A 25,066-nucleotide genomic window follows, 5' to 3' on the forward strand; every position below is an offset into this window, starting at 1 on the left:
TTCCCCTTTCTAGCCCTGTGACCATTTTGTTTCACTGCAGACACTGTAGCACCCATTTGTCAGGAACTGTGCAGCGTTTCTACGGCTTCTGAACCAATTGCTCATGCCATCTTTGCGATACTGGCTCAAATACAGCAGCACCACATGATTGTCTTTTATGGCCACAGCTTGTTGTCTTTTGTTACATTTGAATACCAGGTTGTCCTGTCTTTGGTTGCTTTTTAGTGGCTGGACTCTTTTACATTGGCCGTTACTTTTGACTGGTACTGTTAAAAGGCATCTAGAGGCATCTGTTGGAACCGGCTTCACACAGTCATCTTTTTCCCCAGGCCGAATATAAAAGCTGGCAAATGACAACCGAAAACGCCTTACTTCCCCCCAGCCTTCCATCCATTTCTCCTAAGCAATAAAGGCATTTACAGCACTGTAAAGACATGTCGATTGCTGTATCCAGCGGGTTTTCTGTGTCCTGCAATAGTCATGGGGGGCCGAGGGTTCACCTCGTGGTCAGACTCAGGTTCATATGGAAAAAAGCTGCCGCCTCCCATCCCCTCGCCAAAGACCCAAATCCAACAGATATCGCTCAGCTCCAACAGTTCAAAGAAGTGTTTATGTCCTGGAACATTCCATGACCTTCCCGGGCCGGGGGAGTGACACAGTGACTAGCTCTGGGTCTAGAGATGTTTGATATAGAAACGGTCCCCCACTAATCATGGCTACCATTGTGAACTGTGGATGGGACTTTTTCAGTACATTGGTGTACATTTAGGACTGCATTACGTACCAGTGGCCTGTCTGTGTTGGTTCAATTAACTTGGTTTGAGTGCAAAGAGAGAACTGCATCCACTCACATCAAACCATTCAAATGAAAGCTGTCTTACCCTAACAAGCCATTTTGTTTCTGTCATTCCAACGGTCGCTTTTGAGGACAGCTGGCCCAAACTGGCCTGACCTCCACATTAGGAGTTGGTCTCCCACTATTGTGGAGACCAGGGCTATTCAAATCAGGCCTCTTTGCCTTGAGGAATGGAAGTCTTCCTTGAGGAATGGCCCCTGTGTTGGAGGGAGCAGAGGGGGAACAGGGGCGGCCAGCCGGACTGACTTCAGGAGGTCCTGTCCTCATTTCCTGCCACTTCACACCAGCAAAGCCCCAGTGGGTCCTCTCTCCGCTCCCCGGCCCGGCTCATGTTTCCTCCCCAAAGCTTTGAGGCCTTTGTGTCCGAGCGCGCCGGACCGAGGGGGAACACGCCAACATGTCATAACTTAAGAACGTCCAGCGACCCCCTTCCGAAAAAAATGGGGAGTAGGTAAAGCCGGAGAACACATGGAAACTTTCACCTCTGTGGCAGAGAGGGGGAAGGTGTTGAGGAGGAAGAGTGAAAGGTAGTTTGTAGGGTTGTGATACCAGTATCATAATATTTTTCCATGGCAAAAATGAACACACAGTTTTTTAAAAACCTGCTGTATGTAAAATATAGTGTGCTATAGCTCGGAAAATAAATTATTGACTCGGGATGACAACATAGTGATGTTTTGTTTCCAACGTTTGGGCTGTTTTCCGAAATAAGTTAAATCCGCTTTGTGTTTTGTTTCTTTACTAACAAGTATCACGATACTGGTATCGTCCCGGCCCTAGTAGTTCGGTGGGTTGGAAGGATTTGTTTATTTTTTGTCTCTTGAGTGGTTGGATAGTTGTCCTGGTAGGATGGTAGGGAGGATGCGAGTTAGTGTGGCTGCTAAGACAAGCAGGCAGGCAGTCCGGCCTTCAAAAAGGCCCAGACAAGGCTGAGGCTCAGACTAGTGTACTGCCTGAACAAGGTTCTGGACGGGGGAGGGGGGGCGTGTTATGTGAACTGAGATGCCCCTGGTCTCCCCAGGGCAAGAGCACTGAAAATAGCTTTATTGTACAGAGGAAAGAGCGAGCAACAGAGAGAGTGAGGAAGAAAAAAGCCTGTCTGTGACCTACTGGACAGACAAATTGGTTTGCAGGCAAAATGGATTAAGAGATTGAGCAGCAAAAAACAAGGGTGACTGATTGTGCTGAAGTGCATCCATTTTGAGGGTTTGAATTCAGAGACTGCTTTGGTGTGTGTCTGTGTGCACGCACACGCCTTCACATTCGGCAAGTCAATATTTGTCTGCTTTCCTCGTCTCTAGACGTCCTCGTTCTGAGCAGTAGACCATAAAACTGTCATGTGGCCTGAAGATTTCCTTTTTATTTCTGTTTTCCCCCCTGCTGATAACAGTATCATTGTAAACCAGCTAACCGCTCTCCCATGTCCTTATGGTCAGGATTTGCAAGGGGGAAAACAGTTTTATCTTATCTACTGTACAGTGTTTGCTTACACAAACGTGTAATTCCGAGTATCCGAGTATTTTGTCTGTGGGTCTGTCTGTCTGTCTGTCTGTCTGTGCCTTTGCTGCACGTGTCTATGTCTATTTGTATAAATTACTGTATATGTTTGTTAGTCAGTGCTGTGTGCCCTTGGTCTATGTGTGTCATGTCTGTGCGTGCGTAACACACTGTGTTCCTGTGTGTGTGTGTTTCGAGAGGAATCCTGGCTGCGGCCCAGGATTTTTGTCTTGGTTGATGAAAAATGTGCTGCCTGCGGTACACATCTATTTGAGCGAGGGAACACACAGTTCTGGGCTGTCCTTTCCAATTGGCAGTCTCCGTACTGTTCTATGACTGATAAGAGGGTAGTGTAAATAAAACTGTACAGCACAGCTCGTTACCGCTGAAGGGAGAGGAGAGGGAGAGAGGAAAAAAGGGAGAGCGTGGTGTCTGTACTCATTGTTCTGACGGGGGTGTGTGTGTGTGTGTGTGTGTGTGTGTGTGTGTGTGTGTGTGTGGATTTTTTGCTTTTTTTTTTTTTTTGCACCCAGTGTACTGTCTTGCGTAACCCATTTGTGTAGGCTCACCGAACAGCCAGGCTGTGTTTTTGTTGGTTTCTGTGTTTGTCTGCTCGAATCTGTCTCTCTCTGTCTCTCTCTCTCATTCGATCTGCCCCCTTTCGCTCTCTCTCTCGTGCTCTCTCTCTGCCTCTCCACAAAAGGAGCAAACTGCATCTTCTGTCTGAGAAGTGCCTTTGAATGGCATGGTTATGCGATCACATTGAGGGTAGGCTGTGTGTGTGTGGCGGTGTGGAGCGGCGCGGATGGGCTCCGTTAGATTGGGTTAGCACAGGCACACCGTGGGGTGGGCTACTGGCACTTCCAATCAGGGGTAACCCCCCCCCCCTCCTTACACAAACACACACTGTAGCCCTCCCATTGCAACCACTCTTCACTCAGCTCGAGTTCCCCCACTACCCCCCACCTCCCTCCAATCTGTGCCGTGACTTTGTTTTAATAATAATTTGGTAGGTGCTTATATTTGTCCTATTTCCCACATGTACAAGTGTGTATTTGAATTGGAAATGTGTTTTTTTTGCATATCCCATCTCCCTAAGGAGAAGGCAGCTTCCTCTCGCCGCGGCTGCCACGCAAGGCCATAAACAAAGTGTTCTGTTTCTTTTGAAACACAAAAATCCCGCTGCCAAAATATGTTGTGCAATATTACAGAGGAGGAAGCAAAAAGGGTCCGTCAGTGGCACGTGGCACAAACCCCCACTCCCCCTCCTTTTCCCTGGGTTATTCGAAGCAACAGTTGTGCAAGGCCCATTATGTCAGGTTAGGGCCTGGTTGTGGCAACTTGAAGGAGGGAGGCCAAGGAGGGAGGAAGCGGGGGTTGTTAGAGAACAATTACTTTATAGCCACTTCTTTCTTTCTCTCTCTGGAGAGGCAGGCAGTTATTTTGAGCCGCAGAGTTGGTGCTTCCACGGCACTACCCGGGGGCAGAGGGTCGGGGGGGGCACTGTGCCAGGCAGGAGTTTTTCTCTCACCTCTCCTCTGTCTGGTTACGAGATGCCTTCTATTGATAAAAAAATAAGTATGAAAGGGGATGAAAATGTATCACTTTAATTTGGATTAGGGTTTTTCAATGGCCCCCTGAACAGGTCCTGCCTGCCAGCTGGGTGGCTTGCTGACTGGGTGCTGTGACCCCTCTATCGGTCCTCCTCCCCACTCAGACAGTAATGACCCACACCAATGAGATGCCACGGAGGTTTTGTCCACAGAGACACGGGCGTCACGCCGCCACTTCCTCTAAGGATTTATGTCCATGTGCCGGGGTGTACACTTCAGCTTCCCTGGGGAGCGGTTAGTGTTGCGCCATTTGTGGGGCCCGGGTTCACTAAGCCTGCACTGAGCTGGTTTCCACCCAGGTAAAGACTGAATTGGCTCATGGCCCCTTTTAGAGAGGACTGCTCATGGTTACAGTACGTTGAATGAAACTAGCAGTCAAAAAAGCATTATAGTCAGTGCTAAGGCCAGGAGTTTTTCTTGACCAGTGGTCAGAACAAGGCAAACGGCGGGCCAAAACCGGCCTAAATAATACATTTATTTTTCATATTTGTTGTTTTTTTGTATTTGAATTTTTTGGTCAAAGGATACTGTAAAATCTCTAAGAATTCAGCTGAAAAGGATTTTAATTTCAAGTATTCCCGCAAATAAAATAAACGTTATCATGTCTCAATGTAATCAAGGTATGAAATTATTGTATTTGAAAATAACAATCTCTTTTTGGCCTTAATTGTGGTCATTTTACAAATTATTATAATTAAGTTCCTACCTCCAGACCATCCTCAAGTTGTCCGGCAGCTGAATCTAATTGCCTACCTGTGTTCTAGACTATGTGACCCAACCAGGAAAGACTCCTGTGCCTATAATAGCCAATAATCTCCATTGGGCTCTGGAAGAAGCAGGGGGAGCTGATTTTTATTAATGCAAATTTAAAATGTGATATTCTGTCTATCTCACCTGAACACGGTTCCCTCTCCAAAGGTTAAGTATCTTTTAACGGACAAATTGTGCCATATGTTCAACTCTGCATTAAACATCCCTGGCCATACGTTGCCTTAAAATATGCAGAAAATCAAGGGTATTACTTTGGCAAGTTTTTTTCTACTGAAGTCCATATTCCTGTAGAAGAAATGGCTGTAGGAACTAATGCCTTGTGCTGTGAGTGTGTGAAATGTCTAGTACAGTAACTCGAACAGTTACATAAGTTACATAAGTAACTGGAAAACGTACAACTCCATCTTGTCGATCATGCCTCAGTGTAACTTGTCTTCCTCAGACTAACAGTGTAGCTGTTTTGTAATAGTGTTGCGAAACCGACACCCAGTTTCTCTCCATCTCGGAGACCAAAAAAAGTTATGAGAATTAACTTCCTGTTTTGATTTGCTGCTGCTGCCGCCGGAGGGTGTCGTAACCCTTGGAGACGATGCCAAGAACAGAACAGCCAAGGTCTGGTTTAGGGGTTCTCCATTGTCCTGGGATCAGGACCACACAGAAACACCGAACACACCTGTTTGATATCTGGGTGGAGCAGGACAGCGAGTTGGCGAGCCTTGACGTGCTCCCATAGCACCCCCTGTTTGTGTTTTGATAAATACCTCCGCTCCTCATGCTGCACTCATACAGTTCAATTCAATAAACGTTATTTTGTTATTGCCCCTGGCTGGGGAATAAATCAAGTTTATTGAACTGAATTGGATTGTAGAAGTGCAGTGCGAAGAGGCCCAACGTTGGCACATGTTCCCATACTGCACTAATTAAGCTGCTCAGATACAATGGCTCATGTAATATTCAGTACTATGTCAATACCAAATTTCAAAAATAGGAGCATCACTTATACATCTGAGTTTGCTTGTTGCAGGTGCGTGGGAGTAGTTTTTTATGATATCTTTAAAAGAAAAACCTTCACACTGTTCTGCTCTTGGCAGTATCACTTTGTTCATTTAAATACATGTTTTCACAACACAAAAATGGTGTCTGTTCCGAAGGCTATGAAATACTACCACGCATGCTGTACTACACAAGTACAGTTAGTATGGTTCCTACAGCGTAGTTGGCCTTTGTCATCCTGTATAACTACTGCTGTACACACCTTTTCTATTCATATGCTGTCCATCGTGTCTATAAACACACATCCATATTTGACGCACTCCTGTCTCCTCTCTTGTGTTGCAGCTGGTGAAAAGGCCATTGTCTGTGACCAGTGTGGAGCCCAGTTCCAGAAGGAGGATGCTCTGGAGGCTCACAGACAGATCCACACATGTAAGAACACAGCCCCCACTTCTACTTCAATAAGGCTTTACATATGTACGGGCCATGTTCCCCCATCACTCTATGTGTTAGGGAGATTGTGATCTCTTTGAAACAGTTGCTCCGCTCCCACCATGGTCTTGTACACCATCTATTTCTGTGTCTGTTGTGCAAGTGTCTACAGTACGCTCTTGAGCTTAAAGTTTGAACCAATTCAGGCGAAACAGGTCAGATTGATGGCTATAAATATGACCCCAAAAATAACGTGAATTTTTGTGTGCCTGAATGGTCTGAAGCCTATTGAGTAACGTCATATGCTAGTTGACCTTAATGATAGTTGACTCATTATTAAGTGTTATTTGTTTTTACACCACCGTGAGTTTACAATGGGTGATGTATTATGGCGCTTGCCGCTGACCGAAGCAGAAAGACCCAGCGGTGAACATATCCACATGCATGGCTTCTGGCATAAAGCCGAACCCCCCCTGAGTTATGAATATAAGCCTGCTGGCTCGCTCCGCAGTGGAAGGTGAGGGTCTGGAATCTTCCCAGGCACACGGGCTCCCTCAGCCTGATGACACAGCCTGGATGTCGGAGAGGGGGAAGGGAAGAGACACCCACACCTGGGATCCACCGTCCACTGGCTAGCTGGATGGGACTGGATCATATCAGGCCTTTTAATAAAGCAGTGGTAATCAATACGGGACTGGTCGGTGGGGTGGGGGAGTGCCTTTCACTTGGCAAGCCAGTCTTGTTTATCAGCGTATCAGCGACAGGAAGATGAGGATGGCGACGTCTTTCCAGCACATTCCAAAGATCACTCACTCATATATGGCATACTCGGGTTTCCCTCCACTCAGTGTGTTGATCCACCGCTGCTTGATACTGTGGGAAGGGTGACTAGGTGTGTTGTGACTGTTGGACTCCAGAGTGTGGCAGATGGGTCACAACCTCTGGTGTGTGTAGCATTGATGTGTGACCTGCGGTTTACTGGGTCACAGCCATTCTATCACTCCACACTAATGTGACCGGCCAAACATCAAGCCATCCTCTTTCAGGACTATGGACCGGTAATGTGATCCAAGCAATGTTCTCCTGTCACTATATCAACCTCAATGTCTTCCCAAGTGGTACATTTATCTCTTCCTTTTTTTTCTCAAATGAAAACTTTTTCAGTAGATAGTTTTGTTGTACTCTAGTTCATTGAGAGTTAGCCATTGTTAGGGTGATGTTACTCAACCTGCAGGGAAGTCATGCTCTGTTTTGTATTTGAAATGGGGGGAGCTCCTCTGTGTACTGCAGTAGAAAAATACCCAATCAGGATGGACTCTGACACCCAGTATCATGAAGGCATTGACACATCTCATCCAAGCCTGACTCGAACAACTTTCCGTAGCAATCTTGGTGGCCCCGCATTTTTTGACACTCGTGTCTCAGGGCTAGCCCCACTTGAGCAGGCCCCTTATTTGACAGCGGCTGTGGCCTCCAGAGCGGCCTTGACCAATCAAGGGTCCCGGTGTGAAGAAGGGTTAAACAAGGCTAACGATTGGACAGGCATACCAGCAGAAAGGAAGGCAGCTCTAAATATAGCATTCCAGTCTGGTCTAGAAAAATGGGCAGCACGACTTGTCTTCCTGCCAGGTATTGGAACAGCAGTGAGGCCAGTCTCCCCCGAGGCCCGCCAGGCTTATATTTTAAAATGTGCTGTAACGCATGGCTAGGCTGATACGCCGGCTCCATCCCTCAATATGCTCACCCATATGCTTAGCTTTACTCAGTTTACTAGCTCTGGAAAATGGGTTGTCACCTTGTTCTGTTCGTGTGCGGTTCTGTGTATGCCTGTGTGGCAATACATAACTTACTGTACACTGTCAGGAAGGGGATTATTCATACTTGATACCGTTTAGAACAATGTTTCCAGAAAGCATGACTCATGTAAGGTGAGATTGAGAGGTGAATGAACGGTGAGGAATCACTCTGCCATACAGAAATGTTTGAATGACACAAAGTTCACAATGAGATGTAATATACACCTTTTTCGAAGTAAGAAAAGCGCTCCTCTGAGAGCTGCTGTGCCCATCCAACCCCAGAGAAAACAAACTGTTATTTAACGGCTAGAGATGTCTTCCTCCCCACTCACCTTCTACCCCCTCGGTCCACAGTCCGGTGGGTGGGTGACTGTGTCGCACCCGCTATGTAAATAGTTAATGACCGTCGACGTGGAGGTGGTGTTTAGGATGACCAGAGTTTTACGTGGCGTTGTAAACGTCCGGGTCTCTGTTTCCTGCTGGCAGCGCAGGCTGACAGAGAGGGTACAGAAGGGCAGAGAGCGAAGGCCTGTCCCCCTCGTGCAGTCATCGCACCTTCGCCCCCCCCCCCCCCCCCCCCCCCCCCCCCCCCCGCATCTGAAATACTCTGTCAAACTGTCAGTTTTTACATGTGCCCTGTACACTCTAAACATTGGATGAAAGACTTGAAATAAAAAATATTATTATATAAAAATAATATTAGTTATTGTGCAATTGGAGACCTATTATTTTCCTTTGTAATGATGTAATAATAATGAAATATAAACACTGTTTTTGTACAGGGGTCAAACACCAGACAGAGGAAAACATTGTTGACCATCAAAGCCAGATGTTATCTGAGCGGCTGCTTGGCAGCAAGGGTTGTTGTTCTCAAATGACAATATTTGGCCCTGAAGTCATGCCCATTTCTGGGTAATGCTGCTCTTTCAATGGGCACTATTGTGGCATCCCTTCTGGCCAGTTGACGTCAGAAGTATCAGCTGCCACGGCGCTTCTTCAACCGCTCAGACACACTGCTTGTGAAACAGGCTTTATATTTAGCGTTACTTGGTATGTGCTTAGGTTAGGTTATAACCCTGTGCATGCATGTACATTACTCAGAACATGCACAGTATGAACACATGAATGTATGTGTTCACGCAGTAGGTTAATCCACTGCACTGCTCCTGGTCTGGCTTACCTCGTTTTTAAGGGCAGCCCAACCTGATTCCCAGCTACACTGCCTTCGGAAACTATTCACACCCCTTGACTTTTTCCACATTTTGTTTCATTACAGCCTTATTCTAAAGTTGATTTTAAATGGTTTTTACCCTCATCAATCTACACACAATGACCATAATGACGAAGCAAAAACAGGTTTTAAGAAATGTCTGCTAATTTATAAAAAATTTAAAACGGAAATATCATGTTTACATAAGTATTCAGACCCTTTACTCAGTACTTTGTTGAAGCACCTTCGGTAGCGATTACAGCCTCGAGTCGTCTTGGGTATGACACTACAATCAAATTTCAATCAATCAAATGTGTTTATGAAGCCCTTTTTACATCAGCCGATGTCACAAAGTGCTATACAGAAACTCAGCCTAAAACCCCAAACAGCAAACAATGCAGGTGTAGAAGCACGGTGGCTAGGAAAAACTGCCTTGAAAGGCCAGAACCTAGGAAGAAACCTAGAGAGGAACCAGGCTCTGAGGGGTGGCCAGTCCTCTTCTGGCTGTGCTGGGTGGAGATTATAACAGTACATGGCCAAGATGTTCAAATGTTCATAGATGACCAGCAGGGTCAAATAATAATAATAATCACAGTGGTTGTAGAGGGTGCAACAGGTCAGCACCTCAGGAGTAAATGTCAGTTGTTTTTTCATAGCCGAGCATTCAGAGTTAGAGAGAGTTGAAAAATAGCAGGTCCGGGACAAGGTAGCACATCCGGTGAACAGGTCAGGGTTCCATAACCGCAGGCAGAACAGTTGAAACTGGAGCAGCAGCACGACCACGTGGACTGGGGACAGCAAGGAGTCATCAAAGAGTCAAGGAGTCATACTCCAGATATAACAGACTGACCCTAGCCCCCCGACACAAACTATTACAGCATAAATACTGGAGGCTGAGACAGGAGGAGTCAGGAGACACTGTGGCCATGTCTGACGATACCCCCGGACAGGGCCAACCAGGCAGGATATATACAAGGTTGGCACACCTGTATTTGGGGAGTTTCTCCCATTCTTCTCTGCAGATCCTCTCAAACTCTGTCAGGCTGGATGGGGAGCTTTGCTGCACAGCTATTTTCAGGTCTCTCCAGAGATGTTCGATTGGGTTCAAGTCCGGGCTCTGGCTGGGCCACTCAGAGACTTGTTCGGAATCCACTCCTGTGTTGTCTTAGCTGTGTGCTCAGGGTCGTTGTCCTGTTGGAAGGTGAACCTTTGCCCCAGTCTGAGCTTGTGAGTGCTCTGGAGCAGGTTTTCATCAAGGATCTCGCTGTACTTTGCTCCGTTCATCTTTGCCTCTCCTGACTAGTCTCCCTGCTGCTGAAAAACCTCCCCACAGCATGATGCTGACACCACCACCATGCATCACTGTAGGGATGGTGCAAGGTTTCCTCCAGACATGATGCTTGGCATTCAGGCCAAAGAGTTCAATCTTTGTTTCATCAGACGAAAGAATCTTGTTTCTCATGATCTGAGAGTCTTTATACAGAAACTCAGCCTAAAACCCCAAACAGCAAACAATGCAGGTGTAGAAGCACGGTGGCTAGGAAAAACTGCCTAGAAAGGCCAGAACCTAGGAAGAATGTGTCATGTGCCTCCCGCACGGACTCGGGAGAGGCAAATGTCGAGAGCTGTGCATCCTCCGAAACACAACCCAACCAAGCCGCACTGCTTCTTGACACAATGCCCACTTAACCCGGAAGCCAGCCGCACCAATGTGTCAGAGGAAACACAGTGCACCTGGCGACCGTGTAAGCGTGCACTGCCCCTGGCTCGCCACAGGAGTTGCTAGTGCGCGATTGGGACAAGGACACCCCTGCCGGCCAAACCGTCCCCTAACCTGGACAACGCTGGGCCAATTGTGCGCCGCCCCATGGGTCTCCCGGTCGCGGCAGGCTGCGACAGAGCCTTAGACCACTGCAACACTCGGGAGGCCAAGCAACGGGTTTTCCATGAGATGGTGGTAGTCTTGTTTTATAGACAAGCCCTCTGACCGCTCCTCAGTGAAAATCCCTAAATAATGGAAGGGACTACCCCTCCTTTTCTATCCCTCTCCCCCCCTTTTCAAGTCTTGTGTTACAGGGAAAATATGCTAAACATTTTGGAGAGGCAACAGTGGGTTTAGCCGGTGGGAACACGGCGTGACTCCAGCGACCGGGCCACAGAGTAAACAGTTTCTTTCTCAAGACAGAAATAGTTTGGATAGTGAGCGAGAGAAAAGGGAGGACAACACGCCTGTGTTATGGCACAGGGAGAAAATAAGCCATGAGGCCTCTTTCCTTCTTTCTCTCGCTTTCCCTCCCACCCCCACTTTGTTTTTCTCTCCCACATCTGAAAATGTTCACACTGGTGGCCTCCCAATCAGTCCCCACACACACCCCTCTCACGTGACGCTCCTAAATTGGACCGTTGCCACCGGTGCACAGGGGTCACGTCAAAAGTGTTGATTATCTCAATCACATTAGGCGAATGGGAGCATCTGTTTAGCATTTAGTTAATTGTGACGTTATTAAGTTGTCAGTGAGTATTAGAGCCACAATGAATAGTGTGTGCGTGTGCACCCCACATAGCCTTGGTATGAAGCGTTTCTGTTTGCCTGAAAGATGTTAAATTCTGGTGTGTTTATGTGGAAATCAAGGTTGAATAAATAGATTTATTACCACACCGACATTAACCACGTTTATTCAGCACAAACCTTCTAGAAATGGTAACTGGAGGTACTTGAAGGTTATTGGGTAGCGTTTCATTTTTTATTGTCGCGTTAGCATCATGAATGCCCCCCTGCAGCGGTCATCGGGTGCACAGTAATGCTGATGAGCATGGCTAGACGCTAGCCACCATATTTCACTAGCCATTCATTATTGAGCAAGCTGTCCTTCACTCCGGCAGATTACCCATTTGTCTGTCTGACTGCTGAATGCCCGTGGAGGCACTCAGGGTCGACGCAGGTATCGTATTGTAAACCACAGTGGAGTGCACTTGTAGCAAATGTCTTTGTCCCTTCTTAGTACCCTATTGAGGCATAGTTGTCATAAAAGTGTACTGTGTATGTATTATGGAGATTTTTGTGTCCTTATAAACCACTATGAATTGCAAGGACACTTTTGGCTGATGTAAAAGTATTTGTCCCCTGTTAGGTCTTCAGGTGTAATGCAGAGATATGTGTCCTTGTGAGACCCGGAGGGACAGTTGGTGGGACGGCTAAACTGTCCGTCACTGTAGAGAGGCTGGGATTGGTCCCCGTGATTGTCCTTCCTCCCAGGTGATGCCTAGTTCCCACTGAAGACCACAGGTTTCAGAGGGCGGGATACTGTATCTCCTAAATATACCACAAGAATAGGCTCACCCAGACCCGACCCCCTTCTGATTGAAAGAGGAGAATCTCCTTTTGATGTTACTGGTAATCAGAATTCAACCATTCCCATTTTGTTTTCACCTTCTCTAGTTTTGCCCAGTCTTTTTTCATTCATCATCCTGTGCGAAACCTCTTGATAAGTGAAAAGACGGAAAGCGAGTGAGAATCTGTCAATTTTACTTTGTGGGAGAAGTTTAACAGGTGACATAGGCCAAGCTTTGAAACCCAAACCTCCCACTGTCCCAGTTAAAATAGTTGTGCTATGCAGTATGGGTAACATTTGCTCAAGTGTAGTTAAAGAAATCTTTCAGCTGACTGTCTTTCAGAATTGCAGTTGCCTTGGGCCATTACTCTTCTCTATTTTTATAAATGACTTGACACCGGTCTTACAAGATGCTAGAATGACTATGTATGCAGATGATTCCACTCTCTACATGTCAGCATCCGGCGGGTTGATTAGGAGGGACATAGTGCGGCGCACAATTGGCCCAGCGTCGTCCGGGTTAGGGTTTGGCTGGGGTAGGTCGTCATTGTAAATAAGAATTTGTTCTTAACTGACTTGCCTGGTTAAATAAAGGTTGAATGAAAATAAATAAACTCCTTGGTATAACATTGGATGGTCAAATATCATAGTTAAGTCATATTGACAAAGTTGTTGTGAAGATGGGTTAGGTATGTCTGTTCTAAAAAAATAGTTCTGCGTTTTTTTGACACATCAAATGTACTAGTTGTTCAGGCTCTGGTCTTGTCCCATCAAAGGAAGACCCAGCAAAGCTGCAACTGGCTCAGAAGAGAGCAGTATGCCTTGCCCGTAACTGCACATGTAACAGATGTCCAGCGAAGACGCAACGTCTCGTCACCAGTGTAACGGATGTCATTGTACTTTGCAACTCTGTCCATCCAGCGAGCCCAGTTGACTGATGTTTATTCGCTTGCATGTCAATATCAGACTGGTCATTTTGAAATCAAATATCATAACAGTGACAAAAATAGTACAAAATACAACAAACGTTAAGTACCTGATGTTAATGGCTGTAGATTTGTGATTGGTCTGTTAGCATGGAAATCAGTGAATTAGCAGGGAGCTAATGTGGCCACTACAATTAGAGCATGCGTGCTAACTCGTCTCTTACTGCAATAGCATACAAAACACATCCCAGGATGCCCACAATATTTTACAGGTAGCACACACGTTGTCCAGTGGTTAAGAGCGGTCGAATCCCCTAACCAACTAGGTGAAAAATGTTGATGTGCCCTTGAGCAAGGCACTTAACCCTAATTGCTCCTGTAAGTCGCTCTGGATAAGAGTTTTCTAAATGACTAAAACATAAATATATACACATCAGGACATGTACATAGTGTACACATTGTAGATATGAAAATAGACGTTTCAGAGCGTGACCTACTGTACCGCTTGCCTGTCAATATCAGACTGGGAAGAATTTAGGTTTGCGGTCTCCCTCTATCTGCATGCATGACCAATGGCGTAACACCTTACTGATATGTAAATTCAACCAACCAATAGGAATACATAAACATCGAATACATATTTCTGCAGTGTCAAGTGAAAACATAACTAACCCTGTTACAGATATACCGAACTAACATCAACAAAATGCAGGCCAGTCTTTCCAGGTTGAGGAGATTAACTGCTTCTCTTCTAGTTTTTATGAGAAGTATTACTGTAATGAAAATTCCAGATTGTCTGCATAATCAAATAACATTCAGCTCAGACACCCATACATACCTCACAAGACATGCCACCAGGGGTCTCTCCACAGTTCCCAAGTCCAAAACGAATTCACAGCAACGCACTGTATTATACAGAGCCATGGTCGCATGGCACTACCTTCCATCTCCAATTACTCACGCAAACAGCAGAATTACCTTTAAAAAAAGATTCAACGTCTCTTGGAACGGCGGGGACTGGGAGGGGAAACACACACACACAAAGACAGTTTTTTTTTTTTTTTTTGCTGTATTCTTTATTTTGTTTGAATATCGTATTTGAAATTTGTGTGACTGTCCTTGTGTACCAGTGTGTTGTGTTTTTTTCTGGACCCCAGGAGGAGTAGATGCTGCTTCTGCAAAAGCTAATGGGGATCCAAATAAACAAATACATATTTTAATAGTGGATCTATCAACCTCTTCTGCAGCCCTAAAAGGCCTTAAACTCAACGCTCCTCTTCTCTCCGCTCTCCGAGACAGAACTTTTTTTTTCTCCCTCCATCTCGCTCACTCACTTCCCAAAATAAGAAGTGTACAAGTGGTCTGAGTCAGTATCAGTGACCAAATTAAATCAAGTGCAGACCTAGACTACAGTCTCTTCTTCTTCTCCCTGTTTTTTTCTCTCTGCTCCCCTCTCCAAACAAATTTTTTCCCCTGATAGGATATAAATGAGTTTTCCAGGCGTGGGGATGCTCAGCCGGCCTGATAGATACCATGCGGTGGGACGGCGGCAGGACAACACCCAGAAGTAATCATCCGCCGTGGCAGGAATGTTTAGCCTTTAGGCCAAGTGTAAGTTCCCACAATGAGTTGTGCGTTTATTGACTGTGCCTCGTGCATTTTGAGGCGTATATGCGAGGGGCAGTGTGTGTGAGTGTGCACCGACACAGCTTCCTTCCACCTCCTACCCCAGCCAGTGAGAAGTACCCAACTGGGCCTCTCCGTTCTCTAGCATCTGGGTCACGGCTTAGAAGGTGTCATGGTGGCATTGTGGCATCGCCACGGGAACATGGGGAACAACACTGTTTTGGGGGTAGTGAAGGAAGAGCCTGTTGTAGAAAGGGGGGAGGATCTGGCAGCAAATTGGGATATCAGAATCCGTTTGGCGGAGCAGTCGGGGAGAATCCCTCGGTGCGAGCGGGCTTTATGGCACATTGTTGGCGAGAGACTGCAGCGCGCGTCCGGAGAGGGAAATAAAAAGTTTCGTAGGGGAGATTATGGACTCCCGGAGGTTCGGCGATTCACGCTCCGTAAAAGAAAGCCAGCAGGAAGCTGGAGAAGCTGGGCAATCTGGACGCCAAAGCCACTCGCTCTCGGAGATGTCTCTCAGCACGTTACAATATGACCCCAGCAGCCCATCGTGTCTCCAACACGCACTAACTCCCCCAGATTTAACATTCACAACACTGTAGCCTGGCTGTCTTCCTGTTTGTCTCAGTTTCCCACCATGAAATATGCCTGCCACATATTAACCTTGTGGCGTGGGGGCTTTGAATAGGGAAGGTTTCGCCGGAGAAGGAACAGAGGCCTGTCCATCACAATAGCCAAGGCTCTTTTGTCCACAGCGGTATTGCAGGAAAATTTACTCTCCTAATTAGATTTTGAGCCGTCTTTAGAAGCACTTTTTAATTTACAGTGCGAATACCTTTCGATTAGCACAGAAGGAATTGGTAGAGGAGAGATGGGGGTTGACTTGCTTTCTTTTTTTGTTGTTGTCGCCACAGAAAGAGGAGAGGGGTTTGAAATGGCTCTTCTGTTATTTAATTGTGAAGCGGGGAGATTAGTGTGAGCACTTCCAACCTTTCACCCCGCACAAAGGAACCATCAGATCTGGTTGCCTAGTGACATGAGTTTCACACTGGCCAATTTAGCCGCTCACCGTCGCTCGCTACCTGTGTTCTGTGAAAGGATGGTGTGTGGTGTGTGTGATTACACAAACCTTAGCTCCCCCCGGCCAATCGACTGAACTCTAATGGCGCGAGGAGCAATACAAATTAAGATGGCCGCCGCATCCTCTCTTTGTCCATCTCATCAAATCATATAAAAGTTAATGTCCCCGGAACAATGACATTCAAAAGCCAGTTTAGGCTTGGAGAATGTTCTGCTGCAGACCAGGGGGAGCACCAAGGTATGTAGAATGTCCATCTCCAATGTGCACTGCACAATCAAAGTGCACTTAACAGTGTCATATTGATTATGGTGGCTTAACCTCGGTAAATCTCTACTCTGTGTTGGCATTAGGCCCATAGACTCAGTGAGATGGGCCGCTCTTCAAGCCAGATGAGCTTGTGCTTTTCCTATTAAATCATATTACTGTGACTTGGAATTATGGGTATTGCTGTCACTTACAGTATGCTGGCGTTTGTCAAAGTCTGACAAAATGCTGTGTGACTGGAGTGACTCAGGATCATAGCCTAAATCTCTCACAGAAATGCTGTGGACTGTTTTTTTTTTTTTTTTTTTTGGTTTGTTTTTTACCAGAGTCTGACAGAAACGGAAGCAGAAAAAGAGTGGAATGTGGAGGCATTGTACCTCAGTGGAAGGGACTAGTTTTCCCTCGATGGCGGATGACAGTGCGAAGTGGGAACTCAGGTGGGACCCATTACTCCCATGGAGGGCCTGGTTCTTATCAGTTAATAGAAGATTTCAGAGGAGCAGGATTGTTTTGATAGATGGAACCTGGTCAAGCCTTTAACAAGTCACAGAAACCCCACAAAATGAAATGGCGCTAAAGCTAGATAAGGCTCAGAAACTGTGAGTTGGCTCTGTGTTAATTCCTGAAAAGGAAGGGGAGGGGTACATTTTCTGTGTGTGTAGGTGAAATTGTGTTTTTTCTGTGTCAAGAATGTTGTCAGATGGTTATTCTGGTGTTTGGAAATCCTAACTGGCTGGATAAGGGCTTTGTCTATTTGCACAGGTGTTGGCTTTGTGAGTGAGTCAGCGCTTCTACCTGATTATCCATTCCTCTAGAATGCTGTACATTTAATTAGCAATTTTGTGGGGCTTGTCATTACTGGTAAACCTTTGATCTGGGTTCTTAATTCAATATAGCCTCGTTTGGTTCAGTTTCAACTCCTATATGTCACTGCTCCTTTTCCTTTTATTTTTTTACTTCATCTGGAATCCACGGCATCAAAGAAGAAATAGGGAAAGTAAGAGAAAAAAAATCATTTGAAGACTGTGCTGTAAGTTAGTTTGGCTAATTAACTCGTTTTAGTGTAATTCTGGTCCGTCTAGTTTGGTCAGTTTGTCTTGGGAAATTAGAGAGTTTTAGCTAGTGGCTCACTGTGTTTCATTTCTAGACTATGAAGGCCTGTTGGTGTGTCCACTCTGGCCCCAATTGATCCCCCAGCCAGGAGGGAGAGATAAACAGCCACCCCCCCACCATGGAATTCCGAGGGCTGGAGTGAAGTGGTGGTGGTGGGGGGTTCAGTCTAGAGACCCCCCTTCCAGGGCCCGGTGTCCGTTTACAGTCCGGCCACACGGCCCGCTGACCACTGCTCCTGGAATGTGATTGATTAGATGGTATTTGGGCCTTTGAGGACCTTTCAGCGGCTTAGGGGTCAGGGTTCATCTCCTCCGCAAATCTGCTTCCTTTTGTACAGTGGCGCGCCAGGAGAGAAGTCTCACAAAAAAACATATTTTTTTCTCCCTCTGCTTCTTTATCTTCTTCTTCACCCTGTGAAAATGGGGGAGGGGGGAACATCAATTTAAGCCACTCTTAAACCAAGCGAATTGGTCTTAAATTCAAAGGGTGCTTTTCTTTTAAACGGTATTGACAGAAAATCTATAAAACAAAATGTGGAATTTAAGGCTGAGTTACGAGGCCGTTAAATGCGTTTGTTAAAAAAGCACAAAAACTGTTATGGAATGTTTTAGCAGCAATAATATTGAGCCTTAGTCTTTTAAGATGAATATTTTCAAAGATAAGAGCTGACATAAAACATCTAAAAACAAACTTTGTGAATTTCCAATAGTCGGATCTTCATTTAATTTTGATATGGGTTCATTCTGAAAGTTCTCTGAGATCATACTCTCCTCACGCAAGCAAAATGTTCCTCTCCAAAAGCAAGTCCAATTTATTTAATGCTTTCGAGAAGAAGGCGGAATTGGTTTGGCAATTTGCTGTCTTAACACAAGTGGAAGGAAGAGGCCTGGCCATGTAATCCTTTGATGTGCAGTCGGTCGGGGCTCAAGATGACAGTGCAATTCAAAAAATGTGCCAATCCTTGGCCCTCAGGGGCCAGCCTTTGTAGTCACAGGACCTGGATTATACTTTAACCCCAGGCTAGGGCTCGGGGCCAGGTGAAAGGGCACAAGTCTTAAAAAAAGAACAGTTCACACCAGAATGCAAGGCCTGTTCACTTACTAGTTAGGTTCCCTTTTTAGTGAAAGATTAGGTATTCAGTTAAACGTTTCACTCGTTCCCTTCAAATGTGTGTTTTTCTAAAAAGTTGTGTTATCCTGAACCTTTCGCTGTTAATTGATATGCATGTGTGCTTAATACTTTCAGAGACATTTATTTAAATGTGTGAGGACAGTGTCTGTTTTGGTGTCTCACTTTTTTTTTGTATGTGTGTCAGTGTTTGTGTATAACTGCATCTGGGTTTGCATTCGCCCCTTTGGCTCATATCTGTATGTTGGTGTATGTACGTCTGTGTCAGGTTTTTATCCAAGCAGACCACTACTACTACAAGGTGCCTGCAAACTCCCTGAAAAGTGTGGCGATTTATAACGGCCACTCTGGCCTCGCAATAAGTTCCTCTCCTCTCCATGCTGTAATTTCCTGGAGTCTGTCGGGGATGATCTACGGCCCACAGGGAAAAGAGACTACCGACTGCAGAGGGGGATAGAGGGGATGCCCACACTGTGGTTGTCTGAGTGAACTCTCAAAGTATCACTGACTGACTGTGACTGCACATAGCGATATACCATTTTGCTGAGAGGTGACGGAGAAGGTAGGAGGGAGAGACCTGAAACGTCAGAGCGACAGGTTAGGTGGTTGAGTCACTCTGTAAAAACACTGAATACATTGATATCATAATATCTGCTGTAAACATCTCTGAGGTTGGGCTTTGAGCTGTTTCGCCAATATTGCTGTCTGAGTGATGTTTCCAATACGAGGCAGATTCAATTATCCCCATTTCTCCACTCCATGTTTTGAGGCTTTGGCAGAGTAGCAACTCTCACTCATTGACTGGAATAATCTGGTATTTTCCTATCCCCTTCAGTGGCTTTTAGTGCAGCGCAACAAACTCCTGACCCCCCCGAACCTACTTTCTGTAGGCTAATCTTCAGCCCCTGATCCGTATCTTTATTTTACACACGTTACAGCTGTAGTAAAGTGGAAAAATTAAAATCCAGGATTTCTGGAGCCTGTTCCAACTCTGTGAGGTCATTTGAGGTCTTCCCCCTGCCTGCACTCGCTTCACTTGTGGAGCAGAGAGTCGAGGCACTGCGAACACAGTGGGGTGGTCGAGTCAGAAGAGCTCCACCTGGTGTTCAGAGGCAGTTTGGTAAACTGCCTGCAGACAGTACAATGGCCGTAGGGTTTTTCCTCTCTTTCCTTTCAGTTTATCTGTGATTTTTAATTCACAAATGAATTTATGGGCCATTTTTGTGCAATTGCGGCTATCATTACAGTTAGATGATTATCTCCCACTAATCTCCCTCTCATAATTCTCCTGCAGGACCAATTTATTGAATTGGATTGTTTATCTGCTTTTAGGCAATCTAGGGCAACACCAGACATATCCCATACCTCAGGAGAATGACAATGATGCTCCTTATAATAGATAATTATTTAATTTAGGCCTTATTTTCCATCCATTAGCACACATCAATGAACCATCGGAGGACACAGTATTTATAATGTGTTATAGTGCCTTTTATCATTGTCACTATTAGTCTGCATTCAGACTTGCAATTGGCATTCTTAGAAGCCCTTGGCCTATATAGACACTCCATGACCAAAAGTATGTGGACACCTGCTCGTCAAACATCTCATTCCAAAATCATGGGTATTAATATGGAGCTTGGCCCTCCCTTTGCTGCTATAACAGCCTCCACTCTTCTGGGAAGGCTTTCTACTAGATGTTGGAACATTGCTGCTGGGACTTGCTTCCATTCAGCCACAAGAGCATTAGTGAGGTCGGGCACTGATGTTGGGCCATTAGGCCTGGCTCGCAGTCGGCGTTCCAATTCATCCCAAATGTGTTCGATGGGGTTGAGGTCAGGGCTCTGTGCAGGCCAGTCAAGTTCTTCCACACTGATCTCAACAAACCATTTCTGTATGGACCTTGCTTTGTGCACGGGGGCATTGTCATGCTGAAAGTAGGAAAGGGTATTCCCCAAACTGTTGCCACAAAGTTGGAAGCACAAAGTCATCTGGAATGTCATTGTATGCTGTAGCGTTAAGATTTCCCTTCAGTGGAACTAAGGGGCCTAGCACGAACAATGAACAACAGCCCCATACCATTATTCCTCCTCCACCAAACTTTACAGTTGGCACTATGCATTCGGGCAGGTAGTATTTTCCTGGCATCTGCCAAACCTAGATTCGTCCAACGGACTGCCAAATGGTAAAGCGTGATTCATCACTCCAGAGAACGCGTTTCCACTGCTCAAGTGTCCATTGGCGGCGAGCTTTACACCACTCCAGCCGATGCTTGGCATTGCGCATGGTTTAGGCTTGTGCGGCTGCTCGGCCATGGAAACACATTTCATGAAGCTCCCAATCAACAGTTATTGTGCTGATGTTGCTTCCAGAGGCAGTTTGGAACTTGGTAGTGAGTGTTGCAACCCCGTTCTGTGAGCTTGTGTGGCCTACCATTTCACGGCCGAGCCATTGTTGCTCCTAGACATTTCCATTTCACAATATCAGCACATACAGTTCACTGGGGCAGCTCTAGCAGGGCAGAAATTTGACTAACTGGCTTGTTGGAAAGGTGGCATCCTATGACAGTGCCACGTTGAAAATCACTAAGCTCTTCAGTAAGGCCATTCTACTGACAATGTTTGTCTGTGGAGATTGCATGGCTGTGTGCTCGATTTTATACACCTGCCAGTAACGGATGTGGCTGAAATAGCCAAATCTACTAATTTGAAGGGGTGTCCACATACTCTTGTGTATATATGGTGTATGTTCACTTTTTAAGTGTATAGGCAATGCATGAGGATGACATACACTGGTTTCTCAGAAACCTGTGCTCAGAAACTGCCCCTGTGAACTCCAGGCCTATGATGGCATTATCAGTTCTAAAGGACCATACTTGTTGCTCACTTGGATACAAAGCTGTAACGTTCTTGTCAGGGTTTCTTTGCCTCGCCGAGTCTCTCGGCTCACTTTGATATCCCTTTGAAACATGCCTCTTTACTCTGGGCTGCCAGGCGCTCTGTGCTGCAAATGACTAATTGAACTACCTTTTGAATGTGGGGTCGACAGCCTTGTAACTTCACAGTGAAGAGAAGATCTTAATCGGCTATAATACCATTTCTGATAAAATCTGGCTGGCGATATTGATTTAAAGTGCACTTCCACCAAGCCTATGTTTGTCAAGTTCTGCTATGCATGATAATTCTGGTCTCTATTAGGCAGCCCATTGAGAGACTCGTGGGTATGTTGGTATGAGATCCTTGCCTGTTCACATTGTCGTGATCGGCAGGAAGCATGATTGTCCGTCTAGCCCTACTGACGCTCAGATCACACACACACACACACACACACACACACGCACACACACACACACACACACACACACACACACTGAGACTAATGCCTCTGGACAGTTGTTGGTTTCTATACTATATTTACCATTACTTGCCATTCAAGGTGCAAAGGTTGTCCTTGAATGAATTATAAATCACAGCTTAATGCAACAGTAACAACGTGTCCTTTTTTAATAGACACGTCTCAAAAACGTTCCACATAAACAACCTGATGAACTCAACTGAGATCCTTACTTCTGATCAATCATCAAAATGATATTCCTCTTCCACAGCCATAATCATACCAGCATCGGCAGGCTTCTTAAATCTCGTTAGTATCCTCTCTAGATAAATGTGAAGTTTGAAATTAAATAGGTTTGCTAATATGGGTGTCAATAACCATGAAACTAGTGGATTTTATTTAATAATTTTTTTTTATACAATTTTTCCCCCAATTTCGGGGTATCCAATTCTTAGTTATAGTCTTGTCTCATCGCTGCAACTCCCATACGGACTCGGGAGAGGCGAAGGTTGAGAGCCGTGCGTCCTCCGAATCACAACCCAACCAAGCCGCACTGCTTCTTGACACACTGCCCACTTAACCCAGAAGCCAGCCGCACCAATGTGTCGGAGGAAACACCGTGCACCTGGCGACCGTGTCATCGTGCGCTGCGCCCAGCCCGCCACAGGAGTCGCCCCATGGGTTTCCCAGTCGCAGTGCCTTAGACCACTGCACCACTCGGGAGGCCATGGATTTGTTTTTGTTTTTTAACTGTTGTGCACATTGTTAAACTTATCGGTCAACTTATCATTTTCGCATCAATTTAGTCAATTTATCGCGATATGGATTTTGCAATATGTATTTTGGTCCATATCGGCCCAGCTGTACTTTTATAGCCTACAATAGAAGGACAAGTAAAGTCAGACTTGTTCTTAGTTAGTTATACATAGAGTTCGTCAGTCACTACGAGCCAAAATCCTTGCCAGACTAACGTCACTCATGCCGAAGGCCTGTGCTGACTTGAGATGGATGGTTGTAGATGAGATGTTTTGATAGTAACATCTGTTTTTAGATTAATTCCCAGCGTTTTGTCAGACTGACAGGTGTTATCTCCCAGGGATAAACAACGATGAGTGTCTCCTCTGATATGAAGAAGTACATTCATTAGATTTCACACAAATTAAAGGAGGGAATCCTTAACGGACTGTGTGTGCGTACGCGCGCATGCTTTTTCTTCTTCCGAGTCCCTCTAAAGGCGTATTGATTATAGATAATGTACGCAGATCAGCTTTGAAAGCCTTGGGCTCCATCTCGACTGCCTCTCCTCCGCCTTCGTCCCATAATGCCAAATGTAGTTTTGAAAATAACGAAAACATAAACATCTTCCTGGCTAACCCACTTAAATGATTTAGTTTTTCCGTCGACCATTTCCATAGTGTGTGTGCGTAGGCTTCGCTACGTACGTGCGTGTGTAAGAGAAAGAGAGCGAGAGAGCAACTGGTCTTCTGTGGCCACTAAGAGCCAACCCAAATCAATTTCCTTTCTAATGGAATTAAAAGGGTGGTTGGAGAGATTGAGGCAGAATGCTGTATTAGTTCTTCAAAAGCGCTCCCCAGGCCCCCCCCCCCCCCCCCACCTCCAAGGGGCCCTCTTCCTGATGCTGCGGCTTGATCGACACTCAGCTGATCTATAAATAAAGTATTTTCTTCCCTCACAAAGACTTGTTGAGCGCTGTGCTGTTTGGCTTCAAGGTCAGGGCTGTACCGCTCTCTAAATCAACATGTTTCAGAGATCATTAGTAAAATGGCCCGACCTAATTGAGACGGTCAACCTTCTGTCAACTGTTGGGAGAGACAGGGCAGGGGCTCGGCCCAATGCTTCCCTCTCTCTTTCCTCTTTCTCATTCTCTCTCGGTCTCTCTGTTTCCCTCACTCCATCTCTCGCTTGCTCTCTTTGTGTGTCTGTTTCACTCCCTCTCTCTCTCACACGGTCTCTCGCACTCTTGTTTCGCTCACTCCATTTCTTGCTTTCTCTCGCTACAGCTTGTTTGCCTTTTCTCTGTTGCTGTTCAGTACAACAAGGTTATGGAGTTTGAATATTAGACACTTGGAGTGTTCCCATTGTTAAGATGAAATGTCCTAGCTGTATTGAGCCTATGGATAGGCTTGGTAGATGCAGTGCTCTATCCCCTATTCCAGTAATCAGACATCACATATACGTAGCTTTTGTTTGTCTGACCTAGGGAGATGCCGGCTTTTCCCAGAGTGCTCCATTTCACCCTGTGTGTGGAACAAAGAAGTCTGTTTGCGCTTTAACTGCAGTCTTGAGACAAATGGCAAACAAAATGGATCTGATGATCCTTGCACTTCACATTTTTATTCAGTTGTTTACGCCAAAAACGCGCACAGGCGAACAGAGCGCTGCACCATACGGTCAAGGGCTCCCAAATTATGGAAGGCACGTTGATTACTGTTCCTTTGTCTATTTAGGCATTTTCGCAGTTATACAAGCACAGCTTTCACTTGGGCTAGCCAGTTGTCTCGAGGCAGCATTCATTCCCCGAGCCGCGAGGTTTGAAATGTACATTGCCCTTAACCGAAGCGCCAACAAAAGGGATACTTGTAGCACCGTAGGACCCACAAAGGCCTACATTAAGCTGGGGGAGAAGCATGCCATCCCTATTATACCTAATACCTTTATCTTTATAAGTCATTCGGCCATGCTTCTCCCATCGCATTCAGATATGATTAGCTTTACCTTTTTTTGCACCCATGGGATCTCCCTCCCACACCAGCTCACCACCATCACCCTAACCCCCCGTTTTTTTGTAGCTGTGCAGCTTTAGTCCCCTTTTCTCTTGTTTCCCCCGGCGTCTCAGAAAACAAAACAAACTCCCGTTCCTGTCAGATTGGACTAGAGGTTGAAGGGGGAGGAGTAGGCGGGAGGGGGGTGACAGTAGAGAGGCGCTGAAAGCCTTTTGTCCACTGGGAAAGACCGTGTCAGCGCCAAGTGAGAGAAAGAGAGGAGGGAGGGAGGGATAAGGGGAGGGGGCCTAGCTCCGGTCATTTGGCCACAGCAAAATACCAAAAGTATAAAGATTAGGGACGTAAGAG

The 25,066-nt window shown here is 45.9% G+C and overlaps 1 protein-coding gene across 2 annotated transcripts in view; it reads left to right on the top strand.

Moving 5' to 3' along the window:
• The window catches only part of LOC115148697 (zinc finger and BTB domain-containing protein 16-A), a 124,878-nt gene that overhangs the window by 69,222 nt on the left and 30,590 nt on the right, over positions 1–25,066 (top strand). For both annotated transcript variants that reach the window (XM_029690827.1, XM_029690826.1), the window contains exon 4: positions 6,076–6,162. In XM_029690827.1, the coding sequence (XP_029546687.1) occupies positions 6,076–6,162 (87 nt within the window). The remainder of the gene's footprint in view (positions 1–6,075; positions 6,163–25,066) is intronic.

This window comes from Salmo trutta, chromosome 15 (assembly GCF_901001165.1).
Source record: "Salmo trutta chromosome 15, fSalTru1.1, whole genome shotgun sequence".
NCBI classification, from domain to species: domain Eukaryota; kingdom Metazoa; phylum Chordata; class Actinopteri; order Salmoniformes; family Salmonidae; genus Salmo; species Salmo trutta.